Here is a 27,924-nt window from a genome sequence, read left to right as displayed (position 1 = left end):
GTATAATCCAAATTTATTATATCTAAGAAGCATCATGGGCTGTAACTAGAATCAAAGGTTAATAACATTTTATGCACTTATTCTACAAACATTTACTGAGCATATTAGGTGCTGGGAATGTGACAGTGAACAAAAAACACAAGTAAGAGTGTGCAAAGAATGATCAAAATATCAACTAGCAAGAACATGGAAGAGCTGCCGGGGCCAAGAGGAAATGACTAGTTCTAAAGATGTGTGGATTTCACAGCCTGGTCTCTGGTTTTGAGCCCGATTGCAATTTAGCCTGACTCCTGGCTTAGGAAATGGTAATCCCTAATAAGACAGGGACGATACTGATGTAGAACTTGACATAAGATCTCTATTTTCTTGAAAAGAGCACAAGGTTTGTTTTAAGTCCTGAAGTAGCTCAATCTCTTCCTTCAACTGCTGCCGCCTTTGTTGAGATGCATGAATTTTTTTCTCTATTGCTATGAAAAGAATAAAAAAAAGATTTCAGATTATTCAGTAGTTTTATTAGAAATAATGTACCGTTTCTAGCCCCTTTCACTTGCAAGTACAGATACACAATCCTCATGCCTCCGAGGAAAAGGATCCAGAGCGTTATGGGCAGGAGCTGGTTTCTTTATGCCTTCACTTCCTCCTTCTAATTCAGGACAGAATTCTAACATTTATACACAAAGCTGCCCAGTAAACCCTTAAGATTTTGTGCACATTTATAGCAGAACAAGTCCCTTGGTATATATTTGAAAACTTGAAAATAGTGACTGTATAACCTTCATGCTATACTATATCCATTTATTGAGATATGATAATTGGAGAATGTGGCTAGAATACCAAGGTTAAGGACAAATCCCTCCTAAAAATGTGTTCAATTTTTAATGTTACATAAAAGCTTTAGGTTTCATTTAGAAACAGGAAGGCTTTTAATTGTGGAAACTTAGAAAAGCTTAGGAGGAAGATACTTAGGCTTTATAAATAACAAATAGTAGTCAATGGCAATGTAATTTTTAAAAGCCTCAAAATCAAAGTTAAAACACACACATACACAACTTTTATTCAGAATAACTGCATACCTATAGTTAATTTAAAATATTAGTAAGGCTAAATTAAGCAAGTTTTTATCAACCGGGATGGTGAAACCCACCTTTTAAATTGAATCTCATGCAGTTCCAAGTAGTGGCACCCCCCATACTACATTATAATCTATGTACTCCCACCTAACCCATCCAAGTAGTGATGTGTCACATGTGTCCTTACATGAAAGAAACACACACGGAAGTCCCCTACAAAATAACTCTTTTTAGAAAAAGATATTTAAGGCTGCTTTAAAAAAATATGGATACTGCCATATAGTAGCAGACATCCTCAAAAGACTATTAAAACAGACATTATTTTTGGTAGATTTTTCAAATATTTTTCCTGCTGGTTATAAATGTAGTAAAAAATTCAAACAGAAATGTATAATATAGAAAGCCAAAATGAGAAAGGTTGGCCGTGTTGAGACAGGGATATGAACTAATGATTTCTTCCCAGGGAAATTGTATTGTCTTCCTACCATATGCTGGAGAGACAGATACATCTGTGGAAACGCAGAGTGTGGAGGGCACTCTGTTGTGCAACTTCAGGGGGAGCCATCCACACCAATGCTGTGTGACTCTGTGCATGGCCTGCCCAGCCATGGGTGGCAGCCTTGATAGAGAAGTCAGACCGGACTCAGAAACAAGTGGAGGTGTAGCCTGTCGTGAGGGCATCTTAATGCTGAAAGGAGGACTCACTCAATAAATGGTTGATATTTAATAGGAAGGTTAAATCTCCCTCCTCCAAACCAAACCAGATTTTCTACTGCAAACATTTCTTGGCTATTCTGTCTTGCTCTTTTTTTTTTTTTTTTTTCCTGATGAACTTTAAATCAGTTGCAACCCTCCCTGATAAGAAATTAAATTAGATTTGAAGATTAATATTGGGAGAATTGAAATTTTGACCTATCCCACCAAGCGAGAGGGAGGCAAGTGGAGGGATGGTTTATCATAGCCTCGCCACGCAAGAGCAGAGAAGCCACAGGAAGCTTCACTAGCTCCTGCCTGGGCCACACACAGGCCAAAATATGCTCCAATTTTGGAATCAATTTTTTGTTGTCTCTACTTTTTTAATGAGTTTTTCTCATTACAAAAGTGTTTGTGTGTATATAGAAAATCTGGAAAATATAGCACTAAAAGAACAGACAAAAATCACTATAATCCAACTACCTACAACCAACTACCGTCTCCACCAGGTGCCGCTTTTGTCTGTGCACGTGTACTTATATATTTTTTTCCTCCGTGTGTGCAGGGGTGGGCAGGGGTCATACTGTTTTTGTAATTGGCTTTTCTCATTTAAGAAAACAATGAACATTCTTCTAAAATATTTTTATCACCTGTATAGTATATTGTTTCAATATGGTGATAAATATTTCTCGACTATGCTGCTCGGATATTATATAACTCATGTACCTGCTTGAAAATTTACAAATGTGTCTTCAAACAATCTGCAGTCAAAAAGTGCACTCCCGATTTCTTCATAGTCTGGAGGGAGAAAAACATTTTCAATATTAAACAGTTTGTATAGGCAGAAACTCCTCCATTTATATGTAATCCAAAACAGGGGAAAGGAAAGAGAGCAGTCATCTGCCATGAACTTTAATGTTAGACGGCGGCGGCAGCAGCAGCAGCAGCAGCACAGGGAAGCTGTCAGAAATGTAATTCTTGGCTCTTTTCTCTTCTCTTCTCCTCTTCCTCTTTCCCTCCTCTCCCCTCCCCTCCCCTCTCCTCTCCTGTCTTCTTTTCTTTGCTTTTTTTGAGACAGAATCTCACCCTGTTGCCCAGACTGGAGTGCAGTGGTGCAATCTTGGCTCACTGCAACCTCTGCCTCCTGGGTTGAAGCGATTCACCCGCCTCAGCCTCCCATGTAGTTGGGATTGCAGGCGCGCACCACCATGCCCGGCTACTTTTTGTATTTTTAGTAGAGACAGGGTTTCGCCATGTTGGCCAGGCTGGTCTTGAACTGCTGACCTCAGATGATCTGCCCACCTCGGGCTCCCAAAGTGCTGGGATTACAGGCGTGAGCCACTGCACCTGGCCCCCAATTCTTGGTATTTGTACTGAATCAGAATCTCTGTGGGATAGGCCCAGCTATCTGTGTCCTCACAAGCCCTACAGGTGATTCTCAGGCACACTGTTTGGGAAGTGCTTGGTCTAGAGGAAATAAATGAATAAAATAATATAATAAATGAGCTTTTGGAAATGTTTACTATCTCACTTTTTGGTTTTGCCCTATAAAAAATAATCCCATTCAAATACACATTTTTTATATTGTTGCCTACAATATAAGCTGTCCAGCTTGTCCTTGTAAAATAACTATATTTATAATAAAGGTTTTAAACTCATGGGATATAAGTTACAAGAAAGCTAAGTAAGGCTGGGCGCAGTGACTCACACCTGTAATCCCCGCACTTTGGGAGGCCAGGGTGGACAGATCACTTGAGGTCAGGAGTTCAAGACCAGCCTGGCCAACATGGTGAAACTCCGTCTCTACTAAAAATACAAAAATTAGCCAGGTGTGGTGGCACATGCCTGTAATCCCAGCTACTCCGGAGACGGAGGCAAGGGAATCACTTAAACCCTGGAGGCAGAGGTTGCAATGAGCTGAGATCGCGCCACTGCACTTCAGCCTGGGAAAGACAGCGAGACTCTGCTTCAAAAAAAAAAAAAAAAAAAAAAAAAAAAGCTAAGTAGCTATATACCTGCACATACAAATGGAACTTTGGCTTCCCAAAGAGCTCTTTAAGAAAGAAACTTATTTAACAAAGTTCATCTCTAAACCAAACATCAATTAAAACATTAAAATTCCTTCTTCTATACTTTAAAGTTTGGGTTACCATTATTTAAAAAAGGACACTTGGCTTATTAAGGAATAGAATTTGAGTCAAATCAAAACTGTAACATAATACTGTTCTCAGATCTTAGCGACAGGAGTGCAGGGCAGTGGCAGGGGAGCATATGTGACTGAATCTGTCTCTGAATGGCACGTTCTGTTAGTGGCCAACCTGTAAGACACCTCTGGAAAATGTACCACAACTCTCAGGGCATCAGGTTACTTTTGACTAAATTACTGAGTTTGTAAATTACCCACATCCTGTTGATTTATGAAGCACAGTAGATCTGGTACAATGATTTTATTAAAGAACGAGGTAAAGGGCCAGGCATGGTGGCTCACGCCTATAATCCTAGCACTTTGGGGAGCCAAGGTGGGTGAATCATCTGAGGTCAGGAGTTCAAGACCAGCCTGGCCAACATGGTGAAACCCTGTCTCTACTAAAAATACAGAAAATTAACTGGGCATAGTGGCGTGTGCCTGTAATCCCAGCTACTCAGGAGGCTGAGACAGGAGAATCGCTTGAACCCAGGAGGCAGAGGCTGCAGCGAGCTGAGATCCCACCACTGCACTCTAGCCTGGGCAACAAGGGTGAAACTCTGTCTCACAAAAAAATAAAATAAAATAAAATAAAGAATGAGGTAAAGAAGAAGAAAAAAGTAGTATAGGAAGAAAATGGGCCTTTTTTTTTTCTTGGGTTTGTTTTGTTTTACATCTAGGTCTGGGAGAAGTCTCTATACTTAGAAATATTGCTATTCATCAGTACCTGATTCTGAAGTAGTCTCATCCATGAGTTTTTCTGGAATTGAATGAACTTTGTCTAATATTTCTTCAAGTAAGTAATTAAGAAGTCCTGCTTCCTTGCATTTCTTAAGAAAAGGAACTTTCACAGTTGCATCTAAGAGTAAGACAAACATTTGAGAAGGAAATAATCTTAGGGCAGCTAATCATAAATTATTTTATGCTTATTTCTTCAGACCTTGCCTAGTGGTGGATGACATACTTAGTAAAATAATACAGCACCTTCACTGTTTCTATTAATTATAATTTCATCGTATCTCATTTTTTTTGGCCAGCTGAAACAATGAATGAAATGTTACAAAAAGTAAAAGTGAAAATTTCTCTGCTTACAATAACTATATCAGTTAAGAGGATTTTTTAAACATATAAAAACTATAATTTTTAAAATTTCAATACCTTTTGGGGAACAGGTAGTTTCGGGTTACATGGATAAGTTCTTCAGTGATGATTTCTGAGATGTTGGTGCACCTGTCACCTGAGCAGTGTACACTGTTCCCGATATGTAGTTGAATTAAGGGATTTTAAAAGATTACCCTTAAATATTTGACATAACAGCCCCTGTCACTTTTTGTCACAGTTTGTATGTGTTGTTAGTGGAATGTCTATTTCTTTAAAGAACAGAGAACTACAGTTACAGGGGTCACAGTGTGAGGGGTGACATATCACTGGATTCTGAGCTCAGGCAAGCCTGTCTGCGTCTTTATTAAGAGGTCTGTCTTTTCTTAATACTGAAGACAACGGACCATTCCAACCTAAGTTATCTTGATATGCTGGGATTACAATAAAGTGGATAGTTACGATAAAGACTTATACTCATTAATTACTACAAGCCTAGAAGAATAAAGATTTAGGCGGGATACCAAGTTTGAAACACGTGGGTTGACATTTTTGTAAGTATTGTAGGCCATATTTGTCACAGACAACACTTAGTGCAAACCTGTGTGTCTACCATGCTCTTCTTTCACTTGTCTTACGAATGTACTACATTTCATTGTTTCGGGTGACTAGAAGGAGAGAAAATCAAGATTGCATTACATTGATTTTAATATTGCATAAAATGAAAACCAGTCTTTTGCTGTCCATAACTAAATGATACGCCTACAGTAAAAATCATGCCCTGGCTGGGCGCGGTGGCTCACACCTATAATCTCAGAATTTTGGGAGGACGAGGTGGGCGGATCACAAGGTCAGGAGTTGGAGACCAGCCTGGACAACATGGTGAAACCCTGTCTCTACTAAAAATACAAAAATTAGGCAGGCGTGGTGGTGCACGCCTGTAATCCCAGCTACTCAGGAGGTTGAGGCAGGAGAATTGCTTGAATCCGGGAGGCAGAGGTTGCAGTGAGCCAAGATCGCACCATTGCACTCCAGCCTGGGCGAAAGAGCAAAACTCTGTCTCAAAACAACAACAACAACAACAACAACAACAACAACAAAACGCCCCATATTCATATTTAGATGTAAACAGCAAATGTATTTTTGTTTTGTATTATAAAACATCAAGAGGTGTTTGACAAGCACCCCTTGTATAAACAGGAGGAGGTGAAGGTTGCTGGCTCATATGAATTTAGCTTATACGTGCTGATGTATAAAAACTTTCAAATCCCCAAAATACTTTCATACGTTTTATACATAATAATCCAGAAGTTTATAAGAGCTACAAATGTGGTCAGGTGTGGGCCATGCAGCTGGGAAATACTTGGTTCCATAAGGATGTTTGACTGCACCCTCTGCCCGTTTTACCTGTAAGCACCTGTGGGGTCAGATGCTCTCACTAGTTTGGTGCCAGGGAATTTATAGGAGCTCAGAATGTCACCTCCTGAAGGTTATGTGCTTGGAACTTCCAGCTTCATTTTCATGCTCATCTCATTGTGATACTATCATCTAGGAATTATCTAAGAGCTTCCCGACTATGGGATTCTTCCTAAAAAGGCAGCCTCAGGAGCAGCCTTAGCTGAGAACACAAATGAAGAATGTTCTACAAAGGCTGTCTGTTCGGATGATTTGGAAAGTACATTTCACCTGACATTCAGACTGGTTTAAATAAGGACTCTGTATGAAGAAATGCAAAGCTATAAAAACTAAGTCAGATTACCTGTATATGATTGCCTGAGAGGTGTTTCTTCCTTCCTCTTTTTCTTTTCACTCCTGAAAACTTAGCTAAAAATAGAAACCATTTAAAAATTAGAATCCATAAAGGAAAAGATTACTGTTGGACTACATGAAATATACAACTCATAAGCCAAAAGTTTTTACAAAGTCAAAAGATATGGCAAACTAAGTGTTTGCAGCACTTATGATAAAGGGTTAATTAAAAAAAATATTATAAGTTTAATGCAAAACAGGTAAATTGAGTAGAAAAATGGGCATATGGGGAACTCTCTGGGGAGAGGGTGCATTGAATAGAAAAATGAACAAATTGGGTCATAGGAAAACAAACATAATTGGTGAAAAGATATGGGAATGCACTCAATTTCACTCATAAGTGAAGATATTCAAAGTAAAACAGACTAATAAAGATGAGGATATTTAATAGATGACATTTGCAAGGGTTTGGTTAAGTGTGTATTGCTGATGCTTTTCCGTCAGTAAACACTGATTTAAAGCAGAATTTGTAGTAGCACTTCCTGCTGAGTTAAAAGGGTAATGACTGAAAAATGACTGTAGAGGTGCTATTTGGAGAGTGTTGTTCATCACCATAAAATGCAGTTGGCATGACGCAGAACTAAGTCTTCCAACGAGGTCCTGACTCCAGTTCACAGTGAACATTGCAGATTTAGTGCTGCTAAGACACTGCTGTTCCACTCATGAATGAAAGTATACCCCATAACTCCAGTTAGCCAGGATCCAGTCTGCCTTAATTAGAACTGAAATGCTAACCATGCATCCTTAGGGAATTTTCACTCAGGGAAAGTGTAGCACTTTTTAAATTTTATCTACTGAAAATTCTTATGGAAGAGAAGCAGTCCCAAAAGTCAAGGCTTTTTCCCATGTCTTAGTTTGGTTCTGTGAGTGTAGGGAGAATGAAAGATACCAGCGAATGGTTCAAAGAGAATAAGTCTTGTTCATAAAGAAGAAAAAATTAGTTAGTTATATCACATAGTACACAAATAAGTTGTCAATTTTCTAGATATGTAAAATTTTAACTCAAGTATTTATATTTTAATTCAATGAAGCTAGAAAATTGGGACTATTCCTTATATTACCTAAATGTTTACCTTTCTTTAAAACCCACAGTGCTAAATTTTAGGAACTTACCACTTTGAGTGCTGTTCGGGAATTGAGCATGTTGTTGGCAAAGCAGTCTGAAATATTTAATTTCAAAGAATTGTAAAATATTTTTATTTACAGTTTTCAAATATCATGTCTATTTTTGTGATTAAAAACATACTACCCTACTTTTCATGATGGTGTCACACTAAATTTTTTTTTTTTTAAAGCTGTTTAAACCTGTGTAAAATTGGTGACCCCCACTGAGTGCAGACGGGAGGCCCAGTTAGATGTCTTTTATGCCCTCAGGGACTTAGGAAGATGATTATGTTCTTTCAAGGAATGAGTACTGATGCAGTATTATGAACAATACTAGTTCATATACAGTGGTCAGTGGGATTTTACTGTATAAAGAGACCTAAAGACATGCAGATTTCCATCTGACGTACAAGATTCTGCTGGTTTTCAACAATAAATAGCACAAAATTGCATGCATTAATTTGAGGAAAAAGTAGTTTTCAGTGAAAACAGATATTTGCCCCAGATCTTAGATTTGACCTACAAAGGGCCTAGAACTGATTAGTATCTTCCAAGAGAAAGCAGCAGCATAGCAGGCTACGATGAAGAAATGAAGTGAGGCTGGGCGCAGTGGCTCATGCCTGTAATCCCAGCACTTTGGGAGGCTGAGGCGGGTGGGTCACGAGGTCAAGAAATCGAGACCTTCCTGGCCAACATGGTGAAACCCCGTCTCTACTAAAAATACAAAAATTAGCTGGGCGTGGTGGCACATGCCGGTAGTCCCAGCTACTCGGGAGGCTGAGGCAGGAGAATCGCTTGAACCTGGGAGGCTGGAGGTTGCAATGAGCTGAGATTGCACCATTGCACTCCAGCCTGGCCACAGAAGACTCCGTCTTTAAAAAAAAACAAAAAAGAAATGAAGTGAATCATTTTATAGAGCTGCTCAGGCTGCTTTCTTTCTAACCTTTCCTCCTCCTCGGCACCCAGCTTCATCTCCCTTCCTCTCCAGATGGCGTGGACTCTCAGGAAGCAGTGGCCTCCTCGCCTAGGGGAATGCCGTTTCTTCCCATCTTATACCACTTCCCACCTCCTCCATGCAGCCTTCCCAGCAACACCGAAACAAAGTTAATCTCCTCCCACTTTGATTGTGGTATCTCTGAGCACTTTCACTTCCCAAGTACTTAAATTTTTTCAAACATATAAAACAGTGTCGAAAATATCAAGATGAACCCCCATGTTCCCATCCATTCCACAGTGTCAACAATTCTCAACTCAATGCCAAGCTCCCTTCATGTAACCCCTCCTTCTCTGGTTATCCCATGTGCTTCTGTTTGCATTGACCCTTCTTCTGGGCTTCCCACCAGGTGATAACTTCTCTGAGGTTCAATCTATATTTTATTCTTCTTTGTATCTCGTAGCACCTAGCAAGGTGCCTCATGTATGATAAGCATGAAGGTTTAAATTCAGTTTAAAAATGCATAAAAATTCACCTGTTCCTTGAAAAAACAATGCAAGAAGACTATTTTATTGAGTCCCTATTTGTTCTTCTAATGGGTTTTTCAAACTTTAAGCTATAGCAGGGACTTCATTCCTTTTCGTTTGATCTTATTAAGTTTAAGGTCATTTTAAAGGTCATACCAAAACGAGTTCTTTGGGAAGGTAAATAATAAAAATGAAACTCTGAGACTATAACAACCTGTGAGTTTCTTAGAAAATCAAATATAAAAAGAAGTGCAGTATGAAATTTACATATTTACACATTTCATGCCTGATTAGCAACAAAATACTTACGGAACTTGCTCAAAATTACATTTAAAATTGTTTGGCAAGCTTCTTTCAATGGTAGGCTTCCCTCGTGTTTTAGAATATATAGCCCCCATACCTGAAGACAACATGGTGGCAAAGAGCGAGGACTCGGAAGTCCTGCAGCCCAGCTCTGCCACTGACTAGCTGTGTAACCTGGGGACAAGTCACTGAGTGTCTCAAGGCCCCAGTTTCCTCCTCTGGAAAGTGAAGATAATAGTATATATCTCAGTTGACTATTATGAGGATTAAATGAGTTAACATTTGTAAAGCACTTAGAACTGTGCTTGGCATAAAGCAAGTGGTTATTAAAGAAATAAATAAAATAGTGCCTGGAACACTATGGGAAAATTGGGAATATACGCCCACCGGCAGGAAAAAACAGCAGCCTCTGAATGGAATTTAAAAAAGATCATCCTAAGAATGTAACATAGCTCACAAAAATCACATTTAAAAAAATCATGCTCTCCTAACATTGAGCTCATTATTCAAGATATTGTGACTAAAATTATATATATATATATATATTTCACTGAAATTCAAAATTCACGTAACCCCTGGGCATCCCGCAAACTGGCTATGTTCTCATTTCAAAACCATTTACATAAAATTAATCTTTATTTATTAAAAAAAATAGACTTTTTAAAAAAAAAAGTCTCCTTGTCTTAATCTAACCATTCCTTATCCCAATCCCCCAAATGTGGTTTTAAAAATGTTTTATTAAATACTTATAAATTCCTCGAACTCCATCAGACTGTGGAACTGCGTCGTCCTTCTTGGCACAGAAAAAGTGGTAATTCTTGTTACAGTTTTTTAAATCACATCCCACGGTGGCTCCTCTTTTATGACAAAATTTACATTTCTACAGAAGAATAGATTTTATTGAGTAAGTACCTGTTTGTTGTTATTTGTTAAAATTCAAAGATATCATTACATGTTATTTAAGTTCCAGGAGCCCTGCATTTTATCCTGGCATCATGAGCAAGGTTCCATCCTGTTACAAACATTAGGGTACAGTACTTACATTTGGCTGCTCATTTGGGAATTTTGGCAAAACCTCAGCTAACTGGAATGCTTGGACAGACAGTTTTGTAATGATCTGATTAAAAGCAGAAAATGCTTTTTGTTTCAAAAAAACCAATCTCTCTATTTTAAAAATAATTTTCTAAAAAGCAGAGCAGGCAAACTTGTCCAGCTCCAGGCAAGGGGCCCCACTAGGGGGCCCTTTGAGACAGGCGAGAGTGGCCGCTGGCTGTGCCACTAAGAGTGGTGTGATTTCTCTTTCGGACTTAGACCCTGCCGTGGGTGATAATGTCTGTCTTACAGAGTTGCTATTGAGGATAATGTGAGATAAAGTAAGGGAAACCTCCTTGGAATCTAGGTAGTAGGGCCAAACATTTAAAAAAATTCTACAACTCTATTAACAGTTTTTTCTTAGTTCAATTTATTTGCTCCCTGCCTTGTATTTATTTATCTATCTGGTATTTTATATGTGAGAGTGGTGTCATGATGGCTAGGCAGCATGTGGCCACAGCAGCCTCACTGGTTTAGGGGAATCCAGCCAGGACCAAGGCTGATCCGCATGATACTCTGGCTGAATGACGTGGGGGCCCAGTGAACTTGCCTTGCAGAACAGGAGGTCACTCACACCATAGCCCAGGGTCGGCACAAGCAAGCACAGAAACAGTTAAAGGAAATTCAAATATAGGCAAGAAATAAGGTTATGATAAAGGTGGAAATTCAAATCAGAGCATACAAGAACGATCATTTAATTTGGGAGGAGGGTAACTGGCTATGTATATAGGAAAAAATAAAGTTAGATCCCTACCTCACAATATACTCCTGAATAAGTTGCACATGGATTAAAGCTCTAACTAGATAATGTTAAACAAAAAACTCTTAAAGATTAGGAAATATAGGAGAAAGAAAAAAAGCATAGTATGGAGGCAAGGAAGGCTGTCTAAGGCAGGAAGAAAACCCAGAAGCCACAAATGAAAACTCTTGACAGGCTAGGCGTGGTGGCCCATACCTGTAATCCTAGTACTTTGGGAGGCTGAGGCAGGAGGATTGCTTGAGCCCAGGAGTTCGAGACCAGCTTGGGCAACACAGTGAGACCTAATCTCTACAAAAAAACTTTAAAAGTCAGCTGGGCATAGTGGCACACTCCTGTAGTCCCAGCTATGTGGGAGGCTGAGGCCAGAAGATAGCTTGGGCCCGGGAAATCAAGGCTGTGGTGAGCTGTGATTGCACCACTGTACTCCAGCCTGGGCGACAGAAGGACTGACAGAGCCTACTATACAAAAATTTTAAACTTCCATTTTTATAGTGAGGGCATTAAAAAATATTTGAAAGACAAGGAAAAGATGGAAAGAAAAATGTTTGTAACATACTAGATAAAGTTTTCAGATTCTGAAAACCTGCAGAAAAATGGTAACTGGCAAATTACAGAAGAAAAAACACAAATGGCTAATGAACATTTATTCATTTAAAAATACATGAGTATATAGTATTTATTTAGTATGCAGTAGCTATGATGTGGCAGGCACGGTTTTAGGATAAGGGAAAACAGTAGTGGACAAAGCAGAGAAGATGCCTGTCCACGTGAGGCTTACATTCTATCGGAGACAAGGTACAATGATCAAATAAAGCAAAGTTTAAAACATCTCACAAAGTTATATACACATTATATCGAATTAAAATAGGGTGAAGTGACAGAGTGTCACTGGGTCCCTACTTCAGATTGGGCAGTCAGTAAAATGTGTCACCTCTAAGGAGGTGATATGGAAGCTGAGATCTGAATAATAATAAGAGCTCCCAGATGCAAAAAGGAGGAGGAAAGACATTCTAAGCAGAGGGCCTTGGGTCTTGGCCACAAGAATGAGCTTCCCCACTGGCAAGCTACAGCAAGGACAAGACAGATGGCCAGTGCTGTTGGAGCAGCGAAGTGGGCACGACGAAGCCTTGGGATGATCAAAGGGGTAAGTAAGGGCTGGATCAAGTGGGACTTACACGCCAGAGTAAGGAGTTGGGTTTTATCTTTGTGCAAGGGGAACATAAACTGATTAACATTTTTGAAAGATCACTCGGGCTGCTGGGCTGCTGCTGGACGGAGAACAAAGGGCTGGGGTAGGGATGGCAGGAGAGACAGTGGGGTGAGGGTCAGTACTAGCTTTAGAGAACAAGATGGGTGTCTTCACTATGGTGGATTACTGACGCTGAGAGAAGTGGGCGGATGAATGCAAGATGCATCTAGGAGTTTGTGCCCATGGGCTTGATGTTGGGCTGGGAGGTTGACGAGGAAAAGAGAGTCCTTAGACTTCTGGCTTGGGCAAATGGATAAGGATGGTGCTGTTTACTGGGATGAAGAATGAGCAGATTTAGATGGGGAGTGTGTGTGTGTGTGTGTGTGTGTGTGTGTGTGTGTGTGTGTGTGTGTGTAGGAGATGGAACTGTATTTTTTTGGCCACTTTACTCTGAAATGCTATTGGATGCTCATGTGGCTGTGTCAGATTGGTAGTCCGAATCCTAGGGAGGAGCCTGCTTGCTGAGGGCCCCTGCTGCTCACCCTCGAGGCACTTGCCCAGCTGTACTGAAACCACCACAGCACTGGCCTGTCCCTACGACGGGTGTGTGCCATGTATCTGCCCACATAGTCCAAGGGTTCCATAAATGCTGTGAGTGGGTAACTATTACCTCAGGTGACTTTCCTCTCTTCTCTCCTTTATCCTCTACTTCCAACCCATCCCAAAGCCTTCCCAGTAGGGAAGTCTGCATCCCAAGATCTGCAGAAACCCTCAGGTACCTGCTTTCTGCCAAATATTATGCCTCCAGTCAACTGCCCTCATTTCTCAGCCTGGGTCTCTTCATGACTGGATGGCCACTAGAATTTCACACAGATTTCTTTAACTCTATGTCTCCCCACTCAAATCCAATTAGTGAAGAGCAACAAAAATATTCTAGTTGAGGTTTGTCTGCTACTTTCTCATTAGAGGGGCTCCCTGTTCACCCATCTCATCACACCCAAAATCCTAGGGACATGGCACTGTGAGCACTAATGATGTCAGCAGCCAGTCTTGCCAAGTATTTATTAGTATAGGGTACACATTGAGAGCAGGATCCACACATTCTTTCTTTCTTTCTTTTTTTTTTAAATTTGAGACAGAGTCTCACTCTGTTGCCCAGGTTGGAGTACAGTGGTGAGCTCATAGCTCACTGCAGCCTCGACTTTCCAGGCTCACGTAATCCTCCTACCTCAGCCTCCTAAGTAGCTGGGACTACAGGTATATGCCAATGTGTTGGGCTAATTTTTTTTTTTTTTTGGTAAAGACAGGGTCCCACTATGTTGCCCAGGTTGGTCTCAAATTCCTGGGCTCAAGCAGTCCTCCTGCCTTGACTTCCCAAAGTGCTGGGATTAGAGGCATGCACCACCATGCCTGGGCCACACACAGTCCATTTTTATGACTTGCTTCAGGACCTACTACAGTATTGTGTACACTGCCTAAGACAGCATAATTTGCAGAATTCCATCTAGACTGTTCCCTTTCACCCTGAACTTTCCATTTCTTCGATTTACAAAATGGGCATCGTTTTACCTATAGCTGGGAGTTTACCTAGAACAGTGTATGTAACACACCTACCACAGGATGCTGCTGATGCTGATGCCTTGCAAAGACTAACTGTTTGTCCCCGGTCATTAACCCTGTGGTTGTAGTCAGAGTGTGAGGTGCTCACACTTGCTGTCCTGCTTACTAAGATGTGAAGGGTCCTTGAGAGGAAGTCACTGCAATAAGCCCAGTGGAATGACTTCTCAGCATTTCTTCCTTCCTGAAGAGCCCCCTTATGACCCATGGGGAGCTGACCCCAGCTCCCAGGGTAGACCCTGATTAGTTATGGCCACCCCCAGCAGTTGGTGCAGAAAGAGGGGTGTAACCTAATTAAACTTTTAGAAGGGGGCTTATTCCATGTGTAGGGATGACCTTTCTCTTTCACTGGATATGAACAAGAAAGCCTGATGCTTCAGTTGCTGCCTGCGGCCACCCTATGACCACAAGGAGACCAGCTGATGTTGGGGACAGGAGGCCAGAGAGGAAGAATCTGGGCCCCTGATGACATCAAGCCACTGAATTAACCAGCTTGGAAAGCAGGTGTTTTCTCTGATCAAGTGAAAAAGTAAGCATCCTCTTTGTAAAAGTCTGTTTAACTTGAGCTTACTTCTACTTACAGCAAAAGCATTCTAACTCAGATCACTTTACTGGTGAAGTATATGGTAGTTTACTTTAAAATATTAAATGTTGGATGGGCGTGGTGGCTCACGCCTGTAATCCCAGCACTTTGGGAGGCCAAGGCGGGCAGATCACCTGAGGTCAGGAGTTCGAGACCGGCCTGGCCAACATGGTGAAACCCTGTCTCTACTAAAAATATGAAAATTTACCGAGCATGGTGGCCTATGCCTGTAATCCCAGCTACTCGGGAGGCTGAGGCAGGAGAATTGCTTGAACCCAGGAGGTGGAGGTTGCAGTGAGCTGAGACCACGTCACTGCACTCTAGCCTGGGCAACAAGAGCAAAACTCTGTCTCAAAATAAATAAATAAATAATTAAATCTTAAGTTGAATTGAGGTTTCCAATACAGTTCCTACTTCTTTCAGCTCTCCAAGAAGATTCTCTATCCCTAGTTTATCAGTCAAATAGACTTCCTTTGGAATGCATCCCCTGAGGCTCTGTTCATCCAGTATAAGAAATAACATCATTTACACTTACCAACTTCCTTCCTCTCTGGATTTCTTTCTTTACTGATTCCACATCAAAACTTCTATCAAGATTAAGTGGATCATGATCCTCACATTCCACAAGTCCTGAAGAATACAGCTGCAGATTGGAAAAAAAAATCCAGAGTATGCACAAAGTAATATTGAAAGCTACATATCAGAAAATCATACCAAAAGTGGAAAATCAAACCAGGAGTGGGAAATGGACTGGGGGTAAAACAGTGGCAACCTTTGGGAATGGATGAACAGACCATAAGCCATCCCATTTCTCTGGGAATGACCCTGGTTTCCAGGCATGTTTTATACTCTGTAATCCTGACCTCTAATAACTCATTGACCTGGGTGGAACCCTGATGCCAAGCTAGGTCAGTCCAATCCCCTATCCTAAAAGTGTGGAATGGGCTTTGAGGAATAGTTGAAGCCACGTGGTCAGAGCAAGTCAGTCTGCAAAGAAAGAAAAACAAGGGCTAGAAAGAGGACATTCTAGGTTCCCAATGGCTTTCTAGCTGTTTCTTACACCCACCTGCATGCCTGCCTTTAGGAAACATGAAATGCTCCCAAAACCTTATTATAAATACCCTTTTATGTTTAGACCGGCTCCAGTCTCTATGTGCTACTTGAAACCAGAAGAATCCAAATCTGAATTGAAGATCAATATTTCACATTTTATAATCAAATAACAAAAGGGCATGAAAAACCTAAGAGTAAATTTTGGTGACATTGGCATAGGCAAAGATTTCATATAAAAATCAGAAAGCATAAAGAAAAAGTAAGTTGGATTATATCAAAATTAAAATTGTCTTTGAAAGACATTGCTAAGAAAACAAAAAGGCAAGCCAGAGACTGGGAGAAAATATTCACAATACATATCTCTGACAAAAGACTTGCATCCAGAATTTAGAAAACACAACTCAAGAATAAGACAATTCAATTAAAAGTAGGCACAAAATGTGAATAGATGCTTCATGAAAGAAGGTTTATGAATGGCAAATGAGCACATGAGAAGATGCTCAGTCTCATTAACCCTCAGGCATATTAAAGCCATAGTGAGATGCAATACACATCTACTGGACTGCCTAAAATAACAAGACCCACTGTTGATGAGGATGTGGAGCAAATGAAATTCTTACATATTATTGGTAGAAATGTAAAATAATGCAATCACTTTTAAAGTTAAACATACACTCACTTTATGACTCAGTAATTCTAGTTCTAGCTGTTTACCCAAAAGAAACATAATCAAACAAGAAAAACAGATTGAGTGCCCCAAATTAAAGGTAAATAAATAAAATTGTCCTTATTTAAAGATGAGGATTGTCCACATACAGTATATCCAGGTAAATCTAGAGACTTTTTAGAACTAACAAGACTTTGGTAAGGTTGCTGGATGAGATCAATAAATAAAAATCAATAGTGTTCATATATACTGATAATAGCTCATTTAAAAAGGTTTTAGAAAAAAGTAACAAAACAAAAAACAAGCCCAGGAACATGCCTAACCCCAAGATCTATACCTCTACAGATAAAAATTACTGAATAGCTGGGTGCGGTGGCTCACACCTGTAATCCCAGCACTTTGGGAGGCCAAAGCAGGCGGATCACCTGAGGTCAGGAGTTCGAGACCAGTCAGGCCAACATGGTGAAACCTCATCTCTACTGAAAATACAAAAAATTAGCTGGGCATGGTGGCAGGGACCTGTAATCCCAGCTACTCTGGAGGCTGAGGCAGGAGAACTGCTTGAACCTGTGAGGTGGAGGGTGCAGTGAGCCGAGATCACGCCATTGCACTCCAGCCTGGGCAACAAAAGCAAAACTCCGTCTCAAAAAAAAAATTATTGAACAATTTTGAAATTATGAAAGACCTAAATAAAGACACAAAGACTCATATACAGATGCTCAGAACTGATCTTTATCATAAGAGCTCCAAACTGGAAATAACACGTCTACCAACAGATGAATGAATAAACAAATTGTGATATATGCATACCAATTAAGTACTAAGAAGAATGATAAAGGAACAAGATACAGATACATGCGACATGGGTGAATCTAAAACAGTATGCTGAGCAAAGGAAGTGACACAAAGGAGGACAACGATAGGATTCCTTTCATATGAAATCTGAGAAAAGATAAGACAAATCGATAGGGAGTTGGGGTAGGAAGGAATTGATTGCACAGAGCATTGAGGAAACCCTTTGGGGTAATGGATATGTTTATATCTTGATGGTGGTAGTGGTTACATGGGTCTCATGTGGTTACATGTCTCAAAACTTTCTGAATTGGACACTTAAAATGGGTACATTTGATTTTATGTAAAATATGCCAATAAAGTTAACTAAAAAATAGTAGCAAATCAACATCAACAGTATATTAGAATAAAAAGATCACCGCTGGGAGCGGTGGCTCACGCCTGTAATCCCAACACTTTGGGAGGCTGAGACAGGAGAATCACTTGAGGCCAGGAGTTCAAGATGAGCCTGGATAACACAGTGGGACCCCCATCTGTACAAAAATAAACTAAAAAATTGGCTGGGTGTGGTGGTACATGCCTGTAGTCCTAGCTACTTAGGAAGCTGAGGTGGGAGGATTGCTTAAGCCCAGGAGTTCAAGGCTGCAGTGAGCTATGATTATACTCCATTCCAGCCTGGAAGGGCTTGTCTCAAATAAATAAGTAAAAATAAAACATCACCATTAAATGGTGTTAATCTAAGAATGGTTTCACAGCAGAAAAAATATATAAGTACAACACACATTATTAACAGAATGAAATGAAAAAACTTAAGACCTGAAAACCAAATGCAACCCCTGAGCGAAAATCTTTTGTTGTAAAAAATGTTATTAGGCCAGGTATGGTGGCTCACACGTGTAATCCCAGCATTTGGGAGGCTGAGGTGGGAGGATTGCTTGAGCCCAGGGGTTGGATACCAACCTGGGCAACATGGCAAAAAACCCATCTCTACAAATAGTACAAAAAAATTAGCTGGACACAGTGGCACATGCCTACAATCCCAGCTACTCTGGAGGCTGAGGTGGGAGAATCACTTGAGCCCAGGAGGTCAAAGTTGCAGTGAGGCATGATGGTGCCATTGCACTCCAGCCCTGGGCAACAGAGTGAGACCTCGTCTCAAAAAAAAAGCACACACACACACACACACGTGTTATTAGTACAACAGGTGAAACCTCAGTGGTTTGAGGAATAGATGGTAGTAGTATAACAAAATTTCCTGATTTTGACGTTTATATTGTTATAGTGTGAGAGAATGTCCTGTGTATTAGTCAGTTCTCATGCTGCTAATAAAGACATACCCAAGACTGGGTAGTTTATAAAGAAAAAGAGGTTTAATGAACTCACAATTCCACATGGCTGGGGAGGCCTCACAATCATGGCAGAAGGTAAGGGGGAGCAAAGCCATGTTTTACGTGGCAGCAGGCAAGAGAGATTTTTGGGGAACTCCTCTTTATAAAACCATCACATTTCCTGAGACTTATTCACTATCATGCGAATGGCATGGGAAAAACCCGCTCCCATGATGCACTTATCTCCACCTGGCTCCGCCCTTGACAAGTGGGGATTATTACAATTCAAGGTGAGATTTGGGTGGGGACATAGCCAAACCATATCACCTTATTTGTAGAAAATACATACTAAAGGCTGGGCACAGTGACTCATGCCTGTAATCCCAGCACTTTGGGAAGCCGAGGCGGGCAGATCACAAGGTCAGGAGATCAAGACCATCCTGGCTAACATGGTGAAACCCCGTTTCTACTACAAATACAAAAAAATTAGCTGGGTGTGGTGGCACGTGCCTGTAATCCCAGATACTCGGGAGGCTGAGGCAGGAGAATCGCTTGAACCCCGGAGGCAGAGGTTGCAGTGAGCCAAGATCGCACCACTTCTCTCCAGCCTGGGGCGACACAGCAAGACTCCGTCTCAAAAAAAAAAAAAAAAAATACTAAAGTATTCAGGATAGATAACACATAATTTAATTTAAAATGGTTCTGACCCCCAAAAAAAGTTCTTTGTACTGTATATGCAACTTTTCCATAAATTTGTAATTTAAAATAAACATCAAATTATGCACATAAAAAAGTAAAATAAAATAAAGCATTTAGCAATGTTTGTAGCCAGAGAGAGAAAAAGAACCCGGATCATTTCAATAGATGTAGCACAAGCATTTTTTTTTTTTTTTTTTTTTTGAGACGGAGTCTCGCTCTGTCACCCAGGCTGGAGTGCAGTGGCCGGATCTCAGCTCACTGCAAGCTCCTCCTCTCGGGTTCACGCCATTCTCCTGCCTCAGCCTCCCGAGTAGCTGGGACTACAGGCACCCGCCACTTCGCCCGGCTAGTTTTTTGTATTTTTTAGTAGAGACGGGGTTTCACCGTATTAGCCAGGATGGTCTCGATCTCCTGACCTCATGATCCGCCCATCTCGGCCTCCCAAAGTGCTGGGATTACAGGCTTGAGCCACCGCGCCCGGCCAGCACAAGCATTTTGTAATATTCAACACGCTCTAATTTTTAGCAAACTAGAGATAAAGGTAACTTCCTTATTTTAATAAAATGAAATCATTAAGAATGTAAAACATACACAATGATAAGATTTTTGAAGCATCCCATTAATATCAGAAACAAGACAGGGCTCCCAACTTTAATTGCTTGTAATCACTGCTATAATTGAATGTTCTGGAAAAACACAAACAAGAAAAAGAGATTAAGAGTCCCCCGAATTAAAGGTAAATAAATAAAATTGTTCTTATTTAAAGATGAGGATTGTCCACATACAATATATCCAGGTAAATCTAGAGAGGTTTTAGAACTAATAAGACTTTGGTAAGGTTGCTGGATGAAATCAATAAATAAAAATCAATAGTGTTCATACATACTGATAATAGTTCATTTAAAAAGCTTTTAGAAAAAAGTAACAAAACAAAACAAAAAACTTGCCCAGGAATATGCCTAACCCCAAGTTCTATATGTCTACAGATAAAAATTATTGAACAGTTTTGAAATTTATAAAAGACCTAAATAATTGGAGAGACAGACTCTGTTAATGGATGGGAAAAAAAGACACATTTTTATAACATATAATATATTAATATATATTAATTATATTATATAAAATAATATATTTATATATTTGTATATAAATATATAATTGATATATTAATATATAATGTATCAATAACATATCAATACATTATACATTAATAACATTAATATATTATATGTTATAATATGTGAATGTGTCTTTTTCCCATCCATTAACAGGGTCTGTCTCTCCAATTATTTATATTAATTATTTATAATATAATATATGAATGTATCTATTTTTTCCCCAAATTCATCTATAAATGCAACGCAATTCCAATCAAAATTCCAAGAGGAATTTTGGTCAAACATGAAAAGCTGATCCACAAATTCAAAGTGCCAAAATAACAGCCAAGGCTAGTAATAAAGCCACAGTGTAGTCATCCCTCAGTGTCTGCAGGGGATTGGTTCCAGGAACCCCCGAGGCTACCAAAATCGTGAATGCTCAATTCCCTTATCTAACAGGCATAGTATTTTCATATAATCTACACACATCCTCCTTTATACAGATGGTCCCCAACTTACAATGGTTCAACTTAACAGTTTTTTCTAACTTTACAATAGTGCATGCATTCAGTAGAAATAGTACTTCAAGTACCCATAAACCATTCTGTTTTTCACTTTCAATACAGTATTCAATAAATGTTTTGAGATATTCAACACTTTGTTATAAAACAGGTGTTGTGTTAGATGATTTGCCCAACTGTGGGCTAACGTAAGTGTCCTGAACATGTTTAAGGTGAGCTGGACTAAGCTATGATGTTTGGTAAGTTAGGTGTATTAAATGGTACGATCTCTTTGAAGAACAATTTGGTATATTTAGTGAAGTATAAAACACCCCATTCCTGTGCCCCATTCCTGTGCCTAACAGTTCTGCTCTTAGCCATACAGCCTACACGAGGGAAATTCTCACATGAAAAGGAGACCTAGACAAGAACGTTCATGACAACTTGTTACTCATAGAAAACAATACTGGAAAAACTAAATGCCCATTCACAGAACAGTTAATGGTGATATAGTCATGAAATCGAACATCGTATTTAAAATGAAAGACTTAGAGTTATGTTTACCAACATGGATAAATCTCAGAAATCTGTAGACTTTGATAGAAATTATATCTGGGTAGAAGATCTATCAGTGTCTGTTATATTTTAAATATTTCATTAAAATATCTATAAATAAGCTTCTTCAGCACAATTCTTTCTCTTTGTGTATTTAACCACTTACAAATAAAATTACCAGTAATCATAGGTGATAAGTTCTGAAACAGTTCAAAGTCAGAAAAATATGCTCCCCAGGCCGGGCGTGGTGGCTCACGCCTGTAATCCCAACACTTTGGGAGGCCGAGGCAGATCACGAATTCAGGAGATCGAGACCATCCTGGCTAACACGGTGAAACCCCATCTCTACTAAAAATATAAAAAAATTAGCCGGGTGTGGTGGTGAGCGCCTGTAGTCCCAGCTACTCAGGATGCTGAGGCAGGAGAATGGCGTGAACCCGGGAGGCGGAGCTTGCAGTGAGCCGAGATTGTGCCACTGCACTCCAGCCTGGGCAACAGAGTGAGACTCCGTCTCAAGAAAAAAAAAAAAAAAATGCTCACCAATCTTCACCTAAAAGCCCAAACCATGGCCAACTTGTTATTCTCTGTATCCAAAGTGTTGTTTATTCTTGTGTGCGCTACACTAAAAGTACTCATGTACTTTGAAGTACGTTTTCAAGTAACTTACCAAACAATTCTCATGAGCAGCTATATTCTCTGATTGTGCAAAATACAGCACATTATACTCGACATCTTTGGGGCAGAGTGCACATGTCCTTTTTTCCATCTTTTCTGCAACCTGAAAGACACCTATAAGTAACATCCCTGGTGAGAAATGGAAAAGTGGAATTTCTTGGTCTCACTAACTCCTCTTCCAGTCTTAAAGTAGAAGGTAGGGCACTTGTTTTTATGAGAGATTCTTAATTCCCAGAGAGATAAAAAATTGGGGACCCAAGTGGAAAAGCTATTTAGTTTTTATTTTTTAATGTGCTAATAAAAGAATTAATGAGTTCATTTCTAAATGCCTAATAATGAGGATAACTTCTTCTTTTTAAAATGTAGAGACAAGTGGCTTGTTCAGTTGCCCAGGCTGGAATGCAGTGGCTCACTGAAGCCTTGAACTCCCGAACTCAAGTGGTCCTCTCAGGTAGCTGGGACTATAGGTGCATGCCACCACAGCCAGCTAATTTTTTTTTTTTTTTTTTTTTGAGAGACCGGGGTCTTGCTATGTTGCCAAGGCTGTTCTCAAGCTCCTGGCCTCAAGTGATCCTTCTATGTTGGCATTTCCAAACTGCTGGGATTACAGGCATGAGCTACTGTGCCCAGCCAAAATGAGGAAGACCTTTATTCAAGAAACATAACCAGGAACATTTTCGCACAACATTGCTTGTTTCTGTGCATTGGGCAGAGCTGTCAACTCACTGATACGTAAGCTGCACTCCCAAGTACTTGGGTTCCAAGAGTCTCGGCATCTGGGAATACAGAGGTGGTCTGTAATGTCTGCCAACTGGGAATACAGAGAAGAACAAGACAGATATGCTGACAACACTGCTGTGCTAGACCCAGAGTTTGTCTCCAGTGCAGATGGATAAAAACACGGGGTTGGACCCACAGGTTCTCCCTAGTGGCTTTTTCCTGCTAAATCCCCTCACATCACAGCATCCTAATAGATTTTGGCTCTTCTAGTTCTTTTAATCTTCTAGACTGGAGGAAGCGTGTAATTCTCTGCAGTTAGGGGAGCCACACTGAGGACTTTTACACAGGCATCTCTCACTATCTGAACTATTGCTATGTGTTATCTGAAACTCATGGACCACATACATGTGGACAGTTTGGTATCCCTCACCATCTGAATCAGGAATTGTACAGATTCGGAGAGGGAGAGATGCCTAAGGGTGTGTCATGAAGGCTGAAGTATTTTAGGGAAGAGCCCCTTGGTTTTCATCTGTAGCTGGCACCAAGAATAGTGATGGCCAGCAGGGCTCCCCAGGCTCCTTTCTAGGGGGTTTAGCAACCCTGAGGACTCACAGAGCCTGACCCGACAAGATTGCAGAATCTTAGAATTCTCACAAATGAAACTGAGAGCCAATAAATGAAACCACAGAAAGATCACAAGCGTGCACTATGAGAACTATGACTAATTCAAACAACACACTGATTCTTAGTCTCTCTGGCAATCTGCAGGCCCACTTCAATGTGGAAATGGATTGCCAAGACTCTAGCCTCTACTCTTAAAGCCCTCCAGCCAAGGGCAATCCACCCAGGGCACAGAATCTGGGGAAACCAGGAAGGGTGGCCAAGGAACACATTCTGCCACTAAAGAAATGGGTGAAACAGATGGAATGGGATTCACTAATCCTATCATTTCATTTAGAATTCTCTTCCAGTATAGATTTGTTCTGGGCTGGTAACTAATTTATGGTGCTGGTGTGGAGAGTTCCTCCTTTTTTCTCCTTTTATCGTTAGTATTTATTGCAGTTTACTATTTTAGTTCTTCCACTGTTTGCTGGATGTGTAGAAGCCAATTTTATCACTGGTCCAGTGATTGCCTACCTGAACTGGATACAGACCAAGACAGTAGACATTACCTAGAGGCTTGGCAAGGAACTTGGTAATGGCCTTGGAGAATGAATGGCTCCATCGCATTATCTCAGGATGAAGTGGCTAGATATGACTTTGGCAGAAGTTAAGTGTGACTGAATTTGGTTTCGGTATACCTAGAATTCATTACTGGGAACAGAATGCATCACTGGGAACATCTTTAGAAAGTATAAATAGGAATAAGGATGTGTGTGTTATAGAGGAGGGACCATGGGGAACCAAAGGGTAGGATGTTCAACGGACTCCTTTAGGGTATCTGTTCAGCTCACAATGACCCCCAGCAGGCATGTTTGTACTTCATTCCTGTAGACATAGCTGATAGTCCCAGAGGACCTGCCCATCTCTCAGATATATGGAATTCAGGATAGAAGATTTCAGTTCAGATTGGGCTGGTTTCTTAAAGAAGAAGATGTAAAAACGGAGAGGCTGCCAGGGCAGCCATCTTCTATACCATTACCAGGAAAACTGGACCAGAGAAAGACAGAAGAACAAAGCAGATACACTGAGAGATGCAGAAATAAGAGATAAAGGAGAGTGTCGGTTTATAATGGCTTCTCAGGTCCTAGTCCTCAGCACTTTCTGTAAGATTCTAAAGCATCCGTGCTCTGGGGGTCTGTGAGTCTGGTCATCCTGCTTACTATTAATAAGCATCCCTTATGCTTAAATTACATCAAATTGTTTTTGTAGTACTTGCAGCCAGTATGTGCTTATTAACACTGGAAGGACCATGACCTGATCTGTGTGTGCACATTCACATGTGTATATGTGTGTTTGTGTGCCCATGTGTGTTTAAGAGAAAGGCAATGCTGGCAGCGGTGTGGAAGGTGGACTGCCTTACCCTCAGGGTCTTTCACCTAGTCCATTCCAGTGATCTCTTGTCTTTGTCTCTATTTTCCCTGTCATGATCCCACTCCATTCTTTACATTACCATCAGAATGATCTACTGGAAATGTACTACGTTACTGTCAGAATGATCTACCTGAAATATACGAGGTTACTGTCAGAATGATCTACCTGAAATGTACGAGGTTACTGTCAGAATGATCTACTGGAAATGTACGAGGTTACCGTCAGAATGATCTACCTGAAATGTACGAGGTTAGCATCAGAATGATCTACCTGAAATGTACGAGGTTACTGTCAGAATGAGCTACCTGAAATGTACTAGGTTACTGTCAGAATGATCTACCGGAAATGTACGAGGTTACTGTCAGAATGATCTACCGGAAATGTACTATGTTACTGTCAGAATGATCTACCTGAAATGTACGAGGTTACTGTCAGAATGATCTACCTGAAATGTACTAGGTTACTGTCAGAATGATCTACCTGAAATGGACATCTACCCGCATTTCCCCATCACCTACAGAAGTCAAGCTCCACAGTGTTATATATAAGTACATTCATTCCTTCAACAAATATTTAATGAGAACTTACTATTATTTAATATTTAATGAGTACCTACTATGTCCTACTACTACTACTAGGCCAACTAGTCTAGACACTAGGGATAGAAGAGAGTAAGATGAATTTACATGCCAGTGGTGTGGTAAAGACAGGCATTAAACAAGTTTTGTTTTTTTTTCCGGGTAGTGAGTGATAAGTGCTATAGAGAAAAATAGAGCAGGAGAAGGAGGTAGAGAGTGACAGGAGCAGGGGCAAGGGGTGCTCTTTTAGACAGGATGGGCAGGCAAGGTTGAGGGAAGATGTGTATGAGCAGACATCTGAATGTGATCGGGAACTGAAAATGGGATGATGTGGCAATGAGTTTTCCTTGCAGAAAATAGTAAATGGAAAGATCCTGAGGCAGGGACACCTTTGGTAGCTTAGAGGACCTACAAGGTGGCAGGATAGCAGAGTCATTAAGATGGCCAGGAGTCAAATCAGATAAGGACATGGGGTAAACTGTAGGCTGGGCTTACAGGTTGTTGTGAGAGTCATAGGAGACTATTGGTGGGTTTTGAGTAGGAGAATCACATTTACTTTTTGTTTTTCAAAAAGCATTTTGGCTGCTATGCAGGCCTGCCTGTATTAAAGGCTAGAATAGAAGCCAGGAAAGCAATAGTCAAGGCAGAAGATCAGGATGGCGTAGGCTTGGGTGGCAGTAATGGAAGTAGTGAGAAGCAGTCAGGCTCCAGATACAGTCAGGCTGAATACAGAACTGGCTGGCCTGACTGATACATTAGAAGGGGTGTGGGGAGGAAAAAGAGGCCCTGAGGAGCCACTAAGGTTTTTGGGAGGAGCAACTGGATGAATGGCATGGGCTGGTGGTTGAGCAGGTTTGGAGTACTTGAGTAGAGTGGGGGAAACAAGAATTCTCTTTGGGACATACTCAGTTTGAGATCATTTCAGACTTGGAAGAAGTTGGTTATACCAGTCTGGAGTTTGCGGAAGACGTCAGGATGGAATCGCATCTCTCGTGACTCATCTTACAGTCCATAGTACACCAGCGAATGAAATATCCAACTGATTGACTTGTGGTTGACACGTATGATGTTTACGTATGACGTTTTGTGGTTGGTGCCTTTATTTGTGTCATCTTCTCTGCTGGGAACACCCCTTCAACTTTTCCACCTTTGGCTGAGTCTTGCCCTTTAAGGTAAGCCCAGGAAACATGGAGAAACCCTGTCTCTACTAAAAATACAAAATTAGCCGGGCGTGGTGGCACATGCCTGTAATCCCAGCTACTCGGGAGGCTATACTCGGGAGACTGAGGCAGGAGAATCGCTTGAACTCGGGAGGCAGAGGTTGCAGTGGGCCGAGATCGCGCCATTGCAATCCAGCCTGGGCAACAAGAGCAAAACTCTGTCTCAAAAAAACAAAAACAAACAAACAAAAAAAAGGTAAGCCCGGGCATCCTCTCCTCAAAAAGCTTTCCCTGAACACCGGGAGTCAGGAGTCTCTCATCAGTACCTCTGTGGTTCTGACCTCATTAAAGTTGCCTAGTAGAGTCTCTAGGGCAGGGCCTGCCTAACTCATCTTCGTATGCTCAGGGCCTTGCCCTGAGCCTGGCACACCGTTAGGAGCACTAAACATACGCAAGGGCAGGAACCCGTCAGAAGACCCACCCACTCAAGGAGAGGCCCGGGGAGGACCGGAACGACTGGGGAGGAGGAGACGGGTTCCAGTCACTTCCTCCGTGAACGTGAGACCCCGCTCTTCCCTCAGGGCCGGCCCCTGCCTCCCCGCAGCAGTGCGCCCCTCCACTGTCCTGGTTTACCTGTGAGTGGAGGAGCGCTAGGAGAGTTGACATCGGTTGTGGTGGAAGCACTAGGCTGTCACCCGCGGGAGAGGTAAACCGAAGCATGCCCGCCACTCGTGTGAAACCATGGCCAGTCAGAGCCACCCGTGGAACTGGCCCGGGCCGCGCCCTGTCCTCTGGCGCCCCCCGACACGCACGCGAGTGCCGAGCCACGTTTGTCCAGCGCGGCCCCGGCGTCTGGGGCCCCGGCTCGGAGTAGGGGCAGGTCGGGGCCCCCAAGAGGCCACGACCGGAGGCAGGCCCCTTGCTCGGGCCCGTTGCCGCCCAGCCCCGCCCGCCCGCCCGCCCCCGCGGTACACACCGGTGGGAAGGAAGAGCGCCTCCTGCGCGGGTTGGGCTTCCGGGCTGCCGGCGCTGTCCACCCTCTGGGGTCGGAGCGGCGACGCCTGGGCCATGGCTCTGCTGCAGCTGCGGGTGGCGTCCGGAT

At 41.4% G+C, this 27,924-nt stretch overlaps 1 protein-coding gene across 6 annotated transcripts; it reads right to left on the bottom strand.

Moving 5' to 3' along the window:
- On the bottom strand, window positions 1–27,924 carry PHF11 (PHD finger protein 11). Of its 6 annotated transcripts, none has more exons than XR_013407996.1 (10): window positions 27,799–27,924; window positions 22,323–22,444; window positions 15,500–15,607; window positions 10,470–10,603; window positions 7,969–8,015; window positions 6,806–6,870; window positions 5,107–6,082; window positions 4,676–4,807; window positions 2,490–2,561; window positions 1–467 (listed from the first exon to the last, which is right to left on the bottom strand). XR_013407996.1 is itself a non-coding variant. In XM_015121079.3 (10 exons), exons 2-10 carry the CDS (start codon window positions 22,419–22,421, stop codon window positions 313–315), a joined length of 879 nt encoding a protein of 292 aa, XP_014976565.1. In that variant the 5' UTR covers window positions 22,422–22,444; window positions 27,456–27,924; the 3' UTR covers window positions 1–312. The 6 variants fall into 6 exon arrangements, 4 of the variants coding, with proteins under 4 accessions (XP_014976565.1, XP_014976564.1, XP_077830502.1 ...); XR_013407997.1 differs by having other exon boundaries at window positions 5,648–6,082; XM_015121079.3 differs by having other exon boundaries at window positions 5,648–5,714; window positions 27,456–27,924.

Source organism: Macaca mulatta, chromosome 17 (assembly GCF_049350105.2).
Source record: "Macaca mulatta isolate MMU2019108-1 chromosome 17, T2T-MMU8v2.0, whole genome shotgun sequence".
NCBI lineage: Eukaryota > Metazoa > Chordata > Mammalia > Primates > Cercopithecidae > Macaca > Macaca mulatta.
The sequence above is the reverse complement of the archived record's forward strand: the minus strand, read 5'-3'. Positions and strand labels throughout refer to the sequence as shown.